Below are 12,304 nucleotides of genomic sequence, written 5' to 3' on the forward strand. Positions count from 1 at the left end.
TAGATGGACACAATATCCACAACACTATTGCAACAATAGGAGTCTTACGCTCATTTCTAGATGGACACAATATCCACAACACTATTGCAACAATAGGAGTCTTACATTCATTTCTAGATGGACACAATATCCACAACACTATTGCAACAATAGGAGTCTTACGCTCATTTCTGGATGGACACAATATCCACAACACTATTGCAACAATAGAAGTCTTACACTCATTTCTAGATGGACACAATATCCACAAAACTATTGCAACAATAGGAGTCTTACGCTCATTTCTAGATGGACACAATATCCACAAAACTATTGCAACAATAGAAGTCTTACACTCATTTCTAGATGGACACAATATCCACAACCCTTTGGCAACAATAGAAGTCTTACACTCATTTCTAGATGGACACAATATCCACAACACTATTGCAACAATAGGAGTCTTACGCTCATTTCTAGATGGACACAATATCCACAACACTATTGCAACAATAGGAGTCTTACATTCATTTCTAGATGGACACAATATCCACAACACTATTGCAACAATAGGAGTCTTACGCTCATTTCTGGATGGACACAATATCCACAACACTATTGCAACAATAGAAGTCTTACACTCATTTCTAGATGGACACAATATCCACAACACTATTGCAACAATAGGAGTCTTACACTCATTTCTAGATGGACACAATATCCACGGCACTATTGCAACAATAGGAGTCTTACGCTCATTTCTAGATGGACACAATATCCACAACACTATTGCAACAATAGGAGTCTTACGCTCATTTCTAGATGGACACAATATCCACAACACTATTGCAACAATAGGAGTCTTACACTCATTTCTAGATGGACACAATATCCACGGCACTATTGCAACAATAGGAGTCTTACGCTCATTTCTAGATGGACACAATATCCACAACACTATTGCAACAATAGGAGTCTTACGCTCATTTCTGGATGGACACAATATCCACAACACTATTGCAACAATAGGAGTCTTACGCTCATTTCTAGATGGACACAATATCCACGGCACTATTGCAACAATAGGAGTCTTACGCTCATTTCTAGATGGACACAATATCCACGGCACTATTGCAACAATAGGAGTCTTACACTCATTTCTAGATGGACACAATATCCACAACACTATTGCAACAATAGGAGTCTTACACTCATTTCTAGATGGACACAATATCCACGGCACTATTGCAACAATAGGAGTCTTACGCTCATTTCTAGATGGACACAATATCCACAACACTATTGCAACAATAGGAGTCTTACACTCATTTCTAGATGGACACAATATCCACAACACTATTGCAACAATAGGAGTCTTACGCTCATTTCTAGATGGACACAATATCCACAACCCATTGGCAACAATAGAAGTCTTACACTCATTTCTAGATGGACACAATATCCACAACACTATTGCAACAATAGGAGTCTTACGCTCATTTCTAGATGGACACAATATCCACAACACTATTGCAACAATAGGAGTCTTACATTCATTTCTAGATGGACACAATATCCACAACACTATTGCAACAATAGGAGTCTTACGCTCATTTCTGGATGGACACAATATCCACAACACTATTGCAACAATAGAAGTCTTACACTCATTTCTAGATGGACACAATATCCACAAAACTATTGCAACAATAGGAGTCTTACGCTCATTTCTAGATGGACACAATATCCACAAAACTATTGCAACAATAGAAGTCTTACACTCATTTCTAGATGGACACAATATCCACAACCCTTTGGCAACAATAGAAGTCTTACACTCATTTCTAGATGGACACAATATCCACAACACTATTGCAACAATAGAAGTCTTACACTCATTTCTAGATGGACACAATATCCACAAAACTATTGCAACAATAGAAGTCTTACACTCATTTCTAGATGGACACAATATCCACAACCCTTTGGCAACAATAGAAGTCTTACACTCATTTCTAGATGGACACAGTATCCACAACACTATTGCAACAATAGAAGTCTTACATTCATTTCTAGATGGACACAATATCCACAACACTATTGCAAAAATAGAAGTCTTACATTCATTTCTAGATTTGTGTTTGAAGAGGAACTTCAAATGTAGCCCTCGGAACTCAGCCTCTGTTGAGACAGTCACCTGTAATCAAACAAGCAAATTCGTTGAATTGATATCCGCCGCCAAATTAAGTCTGCTTACGGATGGGTGCAAATCCCTTGATATATGTTATAATCATGAAAAAATATTTAAGTGTAGGGTAATTGTTTTTATGAATTGCAATGCTCTTCAATGATACCTATACACACATGTAGTTTCATATTGAAATCTTGTAGCGTTTCTAAGTTACACAATACAACAAGACTATTGCCAAGCAATATATGTCCCCTACCGGCTCCACCATTGTCAGAAATTCCACCAGTCAGATTTTTTTTTTATTTGTTGCCATAGCAACCAGAATTTTTGACAGAGGAACAAAATGAAATGACGTGCATAATGTCCATATTGCCATCTATCCATGTTTAAAGTTTCATGAAAAAATATGAAGAACTTTTAAAGTTATCGCAGGATCGAGAAAACCACCATTTTCAGCAGTATTTCTAGTCTATTTGTTGCCATAGCAACCAGAATTTTTGACGTAGGAACAAAATGAAATGATGTGCATAATGTCCATATTGCCATCTATCCATGTTTCAAGTTTCATGAAAAAATAGGAAGAAGTTATCGCAGGATCCAGAAAAGTGGAACAGACAGAAAGACTCACAGACGCACAGAGCGCAAACCATAAGTCCCCTCCGGTGAAACCTGTAGGGGACAAAAACAAGGGACAAAATTGTCACAAAACCAGGTTTTCAATTTGAAAAATAAAGTCTGATAAAGGGAGACAATTAAAAATATGCCCCCTTGTTTGAGATTCAATCTATTTTTACTCGTGGCGACCTTGATTTCAATTTGGAAAAAAAAAAGTCTGATATGATAAAGGGAGACCAACTCAAAATGTGCATTGTTACTGATTGTTCAAAGTTACCCCACTTGCTTCAAAATAAATCTATTTTTAGTCGTGGTGACCTTGGCCTTGAAGATATTGACGTAATTCTTTCGCGCGATACACCGTCCAATGATGGTGAACAAATAAGCCAAATGTATTAAAACCTCACAATGAATGACATAGTTATGGCCAGGACAAGCTCATTTATGGCCATTTTTTACCTTTGAACTCAAAGTGTGACCTTGACCTTGGAGATATCGACGTCATTCTTTTGTGCGACACACCCTCTAATGATGGTGAACAAATATGCCAAATGATTTTAAAATCTCACCATGAATGACATAGTTATGGCCCGGACAAGCTCATTTACATGTATGGCCATTTTTGACATTTGAACTCAAAGTGTGACCTTGACCTTGGAGATATCGATGTCATTCTTTCGCGCCACACACCGTCTAATGATTGTGAACAAATGTGCCAAATGATTTTAATATCTTGCAATAAACAACAAAGTCGCCCGGACAAGCTTGTTCCGCCCGCCCGCCCACCAGCCAGCCCGCAAACATTCGCCAATCTAATAACCAGTTTTTTGCTTCGGAAAACCTAGTTAACAACAATAGGCAATAACTCTTATTTAAAAAAGTTTAGGGTAATGGTTCTTTTGCATGGCACTTCTCCTTATTGATATCAATAAACTTATGAAGTTTCATGTTGAAGTCTTGTATGGTATCTGAGACAAAGCCCTGAAAAGTAACATCATACAAAAAAAAAACAAAGGGCAATAACTCTTATTTTAAAAAGTGTAGGGTTATAGTTCAGATGCATTGCACTTCTCCTCATTGATATCTATACACCCTTGAAGTTCCATGTTGATTTCTTATATAGTTTCTGAAATATAACCATGAAAAGTTACAGACAGACGTAATGACAGACTGACAGATGGACGGACAACGCCAATTCTATATCCATCCGCCTTTGACGGCGGATAAAATAGGCAATGTGTGTGTTTTACCTAATTCCATTGAGTCCCTATCAACAAAATTGTTGCGTCCCAAACAGATATGGATGAGTCAGAGTATTTGGATCCCACTATATACATTTCATTGTGTGTTCATGCAATTAAGCAAAAGGTATATCAACAAGAGATGTGTTTGTCAGAAACACAATGCCCCCTAATGCGCCGCTTTTTTTGTTGTCGACCTTTGACCTTGAAGGATGACCTTGATCTTTCACCACTCAAAATGTACAGCTCCATGAGATACACATGCATGCCAAATATCAAGTTGCTATGTTCAATATTTCATAAGTTATTGCAAAACTTTACTGTAAGGTTAAAGTTTTGGGACAGAATGACAGAATGACAGACAGAAAGAAAGAAAGACAGGCCAAAAACAATATACCCCTGATCTATCGATCCGGGGGCATAAAAATCAATTTATATACTTCCTTTATATACCACGTAATAAATGTCTATAGAATTCTGAAAATGTAAGCTCCACTTAAAAAACAAATTCGAAGAACAAAGAATGCGTACCTTGCAAGTCTCGCACCATTTTGGAGTATCCTCGTGATAGTATATCAGAGTTTTATAATCAGACGCCCCTGGGGTACCACAGCCAGTGTTAATTACACCCTGCAAAACATAGCATAATCTAGGTCAGGAACAAAGAATATAATCGTGTGTTTCACATGATGATCTAAATGATCTTAAAAAAATCCAGAGTGAAACTAGAGCTTTGTCACAGACGTGACGTATACCCCCACATGCCGCATTGACACAGACTGTTTTGCATGCTGTCTTCACAAAACAAGAGAATCTAATTTATGGCCATTTTTAAGAATTATTATGCCAATATCAATTATGGCCGTTTTGACCTTTGAAGTCTTGAACTCTTTCGCATGACACGCTGTCCAATGACTGTGAACCATTGTACCAAGTAATTTTATTATCTCACAATGAATGACAAAGTTATGGCCCGGACAAGCTCATTTATGGCCATTTTTGACCTCTGAACTCACAGTTTGACCTTGACCTTGGAGATATCGACATAAATCTTTCGCACGATAGATCTTCCAATGATGGTGAACAAATGTGCCATATGATTTTAAAATCTCACAATTAACGACATAGTTATGGCCCGGACAAGCTCATTTATGGCCATTTTTTACCTTTGAACTTAAAAGTGTGACCTTGACCTTGGATATATCGACGTAATTCTTTCGCGCAACATACCATCTGATGATGGTGAACAAATGTGCCAAATGATTTAAAAATCTCTCGATGAACGACATAGTTATTGCCTGGACAAGCTCATTTATGGCCATTTTTTATCTTTGAACTCAACGTGTGACCTTGACCTTGGAGAAATCGACTTAATTCTTTCGTGCGACACACCGTCCAATGATGGTGAACAAATTTGCCAAATAATTTTAAAATCTCACAATAAAGCATAAAGTTATAGCCCGGACAAGCATTTGACCTTTGAACTCAAAGTGTGACCTTGACCTTGGAGATATCGACATACTTTTTTCACACAACATACCGTCCTATGCTGGTGAACAAATGTACCAAGTTATTTTAAAATCTAACGATAAATGACATAGTTATGGTCCGGACAAACTTTCGGTCTAAAACACACTAAGTGACCCCGTGACCTAGTTTTTGACCCGGCATGACCCATATTCAAACTTGATCTATACATCATCTAAATACAACTTGTGACCAAGTGTGGTGAAGATTGGATGAAATTTCGGGACAGACCGACAGAGTGACTCCTATATAGCCCCCATTACAAATGGTAATGGGGGTATAATTAGGGCTTGTTTTTAACTTTAAGAGCAATAAACATTTGACAAATACAAGTTTCAACAAAACAAGATGTGTTTGTGAAACACTATGTCCATCCAATATATTTGACCTTTGAAATTGAAGGATGACCTTGACATTTCATTACTCAAAATGTGCAGCTCCATGAGATACACATGCATGCCAAATATCAAGTTGCTGTCTTCAATATTGCAAAAGTTATGGCCAATTTTAAAGTTTGATGCAAACAAACCAACAATCAAACAAACAGACAGGGAAAAAAAAATACGTCGCCAGTATAGACTGGGGGACATAAAAATAACAGCTTATGGCAGGGGGAACCAATATACAGATTGAGTTTTTACTTTTTGTAAAATCGAGAAGAGTGTTCAAGAGCCAGTGTCATAATACCCTTATTTAGTTTAACAGTACTATCTTTAAATAGTATCCCCTGTTAAACAATAAATTATATTGTCAAGACATCATATTCGCTATTATAAGATACTATGATTGTTCTGGGGAGACAACTTTGTTGATGTAGCACTGTACCTCAAGTGGGTCTCCCCCTTTATTGCACATCAGCATGGTCACTTCCACATTTTTGTCAGCTGTCTTGGAACCGCGGGAAAAATTCCCCTCAATTATAGTTACGTAGATGTCATTGCGGACATCACCTGGATACAAACAAAATTTATGTGATTTTTAAAATAAAATTTCAATATATCATTTTGCAGGTTTAGAAATTATCTCCATTTTAAAGCTTATTAATTCCCTTGGATTGTACTTCTTTACTTTTAACCTTAATCTTTCACCACTCAAAATGTGCAGCTCCATGAGATACACATGCATGCCAAATATCAAGTTGCTATCTTCAATATTGCAAAAGTTATGGCCAATGTTAAAGTTTTCAGACGCACTGACAGAAGGATGGATGGACAGACAGTTCAAATGCCATATGCCACCCTACCGGGGGCATAAAAACATGGCAATCAGCTTAATACTTCGTTTATGCAATAATATATATTTTGGCTTGCATATATAAATATCAAAAGTTGGAAATATTCACCTAGTCCTTTAATTAATGTAAAGCTGCATTACAAAGGTATTGATTTCTTTGCAAACAGGTCTGATTGAAATGTTGAGAATGTTAAATATTTATATAATATATAAACATTATCATGAAAATCAACACCATTAAAACATACATAAAATGTTAAATTAGAGTTAAGTACGGAAGTCACCTTTTTCAAAAATTATTGTTCTATTGTTTATTTATTCTATAATACACAAGCAATACTCAAATTGGTCATGGAGCCCTGGTAACATTGTACACAGAATTCCAACAAACCTGGCATGATGACATCTGGGAAGCCCATTTTCCTGACTACATTCGTGTTTGGCTGCACTATATGGGGAAAGTCCTCTCGGATCTGAAATTGGAATACAGTGATCCCAGAATTTGCACAGGTTTAGAAAGATCCATTAATCCCCCTGGTACAAACAACGCTGGTCCATTTTATCCTACCATTGCATTTATATCTGCCTGATATAACGTTGTCTGATATATTTTTTTATATCATGGTCAAAAGGAAGTTTGTATATCAGTCATGTGTGGAGGATGGTCATATAACTTGGAATCAACTAAAAAGTTTTTGTTTTTTTATCAAATCAGATTCAACAAAACTAACAATTTGATACCAAGATGTTATATATTTTAAACACAAAATGCAACGCAAACAGCAAAAGAATCTTTTTTTTTACAAATATTAAGCGTAGTGCTCATGACGTCATTATTAACATGTCAAAAGACGAAAGTCATATTCTTTCTTGCTAAAACTGCAGCTTTTAAGGGATTTTTCATTATTACTTTAAAATCGGGGACATAGAGGTATAATAAACAGAAAAACAGGTTACTGTCTAATCTTTTTGTAATATACCTGGCTCGGCACGAATAAAATAACGGCTCAGCAAGCCTCGCCGTTATATTATTCTAAGCCTCGCCTGATATATTACAAAAAGATCAGGCAGTAACCTGTTATTGTCTATATACCAACCCATGATAGCATAATTTAAACAAGGGCTGTTAGTAAAACATGCATGCCCCCCATATGGGCTCTCCGTTGTAGTGACAGCCATTGTGTGAATATGTTTTTTGTCACTGTATGTCAATGACCTGTGAAATGTATCCAATTAATAGTGCAAAAACCAATCAGGACCTATACTAATCAATTTTATCCATTATATGATTGAGTCTTTGATTTTTTGGATTCCTTTCACACATTTTGACTTATTTGACAATATGTGAAACGTGCACACAATTTGTAATGTTTTATTTATTAATGGTAATGAAACATGTTATTTATAGCAGTTAACTCCCCTAGTCAATGACCACCATAGATAGCAATGCAATCTGATTAAAAATAGCCAAGGCTAGTGTTGTGTATTGGGCAAATGTATACAAGTGCAACTTGACCACATGACCAGTATCATGTGTTTACCACACACAGAAGTCAGTTATGTAATAGACCATTAATTCCAATCCCAACTTTGGCCACTTGCCAAGATACTGACCAGTATCAGATGGGGTTGTGAAACTGTGTAAACAGTGAACACCAGTCCATGTAATACTGGCCTACCACTTGTACTAGTTGATTTGGAGTTAATACAGTAATGCATGTACAAATGAGACACTAAGCTCAAAAGTTAATTATATGTGCCTCTGAAAACTAGAGGAGTGGGTTGAAATTTACAATCTTTACTTGGCATTTGAGGAAATCTGAACTCTCAGGGTTTGAATAGAACATCCCCAAATTAACTTTTCTTTACACTGTTGTTATTTTTGTTCAATACACAAATATTAACCTAACTTTACAAATCCTGCACAGTAAAGGAAAGTAAATCTAAGTTGATATTTTAATATGCTTGATCCTATTTATGTATTAACATTGTTTTATACATACATACTGTGTTGCTGTTTTTCAATTAACAAGCAGATTAAAAATTAATTATATTTTTATGTATAATTTGAATTGACAAAATTAAATGCAAGTTGCGTAGCAAGAATTACATGTTTGATTTATTGTCAGTAAATCGTGACATTTTCTCAATGTTTCAGACCACCAGTTTGTCAAAGCTATCAACCGCTTGGATGGTCAAGCTAAATAAAAATGACCCAGCAAATCACAACTGTCCTGTTGCCATATAATATTACATATCATATTACATTGGTTTTTTAAATGTTGAATTATCACGTCATTTCCATAAACATAGTATTTACTGGCACAGAAACAAAGGCTTATACATCATTATGAATGAACATGTGTCAAAAATTCAATTTGTAAGTCTCTTTACTGGACAGTGTGAAAACAGAATAAACTAGTGACCTGAAAATCAATAGGGGTCATCTGCGAGTCACGATCAATGTACCTATGAAGTGTCATGATCCTAAGCAAAAGCATTCTTGAGTTATCATCCGAAAATCATTTTACTATTTCGGGTCACCGTGACCTTGACCTTTGACCTTGTGACCCCAAAATCAATAGGGGTCATCTGCGAGTCTTGATCAATCTACCCATGAAGTTTCATGATCCTAGGCGTATGCGTTCTTGAATTATCATCCGGAAACCATTTTACTATTTCGGGTCACCGTGACCTTGACCTTTGACCTAGTGACCTCAAAATCAATAGGGGTCATCTGCGAGTCATGATCAATCTACCCATGAAGTTTCATGATCCTAGGCGTATGCATTCTTGAGTTATCATCCGGAAACCATTTTACTATTTCGGGTCACCGTGACCTTGACCTTTGACCTAGTGACCTCAAAATCAATAGCGGTCATCTGCAAGTCATGATCAATCTACCCATGAAGTTTCATGATCCTAGGCGTATGCATTCTTGAGTTATCATCCGGAAACCATTTTACTATTTCGGGTCACCGTGACCTTGACCTTTGACCTAGTGACCTCAAAATCAATAGGGGTCATCTGCAAGTCATGATCAATCTACCCATGAAGTTTCATGATCCTAGGCGTATGCGTTCTTGAGTTATCAGCCGGAAACCAATTTACTATTTCGGGTCACCGTGACCTTGACCTTTGACCTAGTGACCTCAAAATCTGTAGGGGTCATCTGCGAGTCATGATCAATCTACCTATGAAGTTTCATGATCCTAGGCATATGCGTTCTTGAGTTATCATACGACAACCACCTGGTGGACGGACCGACATACCGACCGACCGACCTACCGACCGACCGACATGAGCAAAGCAATATACCCCCTCTTATTCGAAGGGGGGGCATAATAATAACCGTTGATTAAGTGTGTGATATTTAAAGGATTATGAATGGGTCAGCTTTATTTGTACCAGCAGATTAGTGAGTTTATCCAAAAGGTTGCTTTTACCAGATACACATATTGGAATCAAGTGATTTTAATTGACACCAGTATAGGTATAAAAATTGTTGCTGATGTTCTGATTGAATATTCAAATAAATATACAGCAGCAAAATAAACATGCTTACATTTGTGTTAATATTCTGACAAATGAAATGGTGAATTTTTAAATTATACAGTAAACAAGAGCTGTGTTTGTGAAACACAATGCCCCCTACTGCGCCGCTTTGAAGCCATATATTTTACCGTTGGCCTTGAAGGATGACCTTGACCTTTCACCACTCAAAATGTGCAGCTCCATGAGATACGCATGCATGCGATATATCAAGTTGCTATCTTTAATATTGAAAAATTTTGACCTTTGACCTTGACGGATGACTTTGACTTTGACCTTTCACCACTCAAAATGTGCAGCTCCATGTGATACGCATGCATGCTAAATATCGAGTTGATATCTTCAATATTGCAAAATTTGACCTTTGACCTTGAAGGATGACCTTGACCTTTTACCACTCAAAATGTGCAGCTCCATAAGATACACATGTATGCCAAATATGAAGTTGCTATCTTCAATATTTCAAAAGTTATGGCAAAAATGTTAAAGTTGGAGCAAACAAACACACAAACCAACCAACCAACCAACCAGACAGGGCAAAAACAATATGTCCCCCACTAAAGTGGAGGGGGACATAAAACCGCTTTCACTCTTATTACTTAAGCTCCTTGATCAACCATTGGGGATTTAGCTAGCAAACTTGGTTCGCATGAATTGTTAGTAAGGCATAACCTGGGTAGCATGTCCAATTAAGCACAGTAGTTTAACCAGTGAAATAATTGGTATAACAACAGTTACATTTTGGTAGTGATAGCTTTGAAGCATTGACCTTTAATGTCAGGTTGATTAAAAACACATTACTATGCTTCATCCTTAAAGTATTCATTCTAACATTATAATTGATCATTATACCACTATTTACAATTTAGTGATAACAAAATATATACAGAGGATTTCTGATGAACCAATCAAATACCTGTTTGATGTCAGTAAAGAGTAAAGGAATGTTCACCTGGGAATAACCAATCATATACCTGTTTGATGTTGGTAAAGAGTAAAGGAATGTTCACCTGGGAATAACCAATCAGCATACCTGTTTGATGTTGGTAAAGTGTAAAGGAATGTTAACCTGGTAATAACCAATCAGCATACCATATTGATGTTGGTAAAAAGTAAAGGAATGTTCACCTGGTAATAACCAATCAGCATACCTGTTTGATGACCCCTTTGAGGAGTTTCAGAGAGACAAAGAGTCCCTGTCCCCTGTGCGTAAATTCACGTCCTGTAACAGTCTTCTTCACGCAGCTTTCCATGAATTCCTTTTCTCCGCATCTTAATATCAAGCAAACAACATCTACACTCATCATCATCATTTATTATCATCATCATTGATTATCACCATCATTGATTGTCATCATCATCATGGTCATCATCATCAACATCATCATGGTCATCATCATCATCAACATCATCATAGTTATCATCAGATCCATAGACAACAAGAGATGTGTTCGTCACAAACACAATGCCCCCTACTGCGCCACTTTAATTTATTATTATTATTTTTATCATTTGGCAGGTATAGATAATTTTTATAAGGGAAGTAATATTTTTCAAAGGGATATAATCAAAAATATTACTTCCCTTGTAATAATGATCTGTGCCTACCAAATGATTGATAGAAATTATCTCCCTTTAAAGCTTGTTACTTCCCTTGGATTTATTGTTTTTTTTACCTTTGACCTTGAAGGATGACCTTGACCTTTCACCACTCAAAATGTGCAGCTGCAGGAGATACACGTGCATGCCAAATATCAAGTTGCTATCTTCAATATTGCAAAAGTTATGGCCAATATTAAAGTTTTCGGACGGACAGTCATAAGTCATATAATTGACCTTTGACCTTGAAGGATGACCTTGATCTTTCACTACTCAAAATGTGCAGCTCCATGAGATACACATGCAAGTCAAATATCAAGTTGCTATCTTCAATATTGCAAAAGTAATGGCCAATGTTAAAGTTTTC

The 12,304-nt window shown here is 36.6% G+C and overlaps 1 protein-coding gene across 18 annotated transcripts in view; it reads right to left on the reverse strand.

The window, feature by feature from the left end:
• LOC127858677 (dedicator of cytokinesis protein 1-like) overlaps positions 1-12,304 on the reverse strand; it is a 158,031-nt gene that overhangs the window by 108,538 nt on the left and 37,189 nt on the right. For all 18 annotated transcript variants that reach the window (XR_008039019.1, XR_008039018.1, XM_052395889.1 and 15 more), the window contains 5 exons: positions 11,490-11,610; positions 7,178-7,259; positions 6,379-6,503; positions 4,558-4,656; positions 2,101-2,176 (listed from right to left, as the gene is read on the reverse strand). Coding sequence is in view for 16 of the 18 variants with exons in the window: in XM_052395889.1 (XP_052251849.1) it covers positions 2,101-2,176; positions 4,558-4,656; positions 6,379-6,503; positions 7,178-7,259; positions 11,490-11,610 (503 nt within the window). In the remaining 2 variants the exon portion in view is untranslated. The remainder of the gene's footprint in view (positions 1-2,100; positions 2,177-4,557; positions 4,657-6,378; positions 6,504-7,177; positions 7,260-11,489; positions 11,611-12,304) is intronic.

Source organism: Dreissena polymorpha, chromosome 14 (genome assembly GCF_020536995.1).
Source record: "Dreissena polymorpha isolate Duluth1 chromosome 14, UMN_Dpol_1.0, whole genome shotgun sequence".
Taxonomy (NCBI): Eukaryota; Metazoa; Mollusca; class Bivalvia; order Myida; family Dreissenidae; genus Dreissena; species Dreissena polymorpha.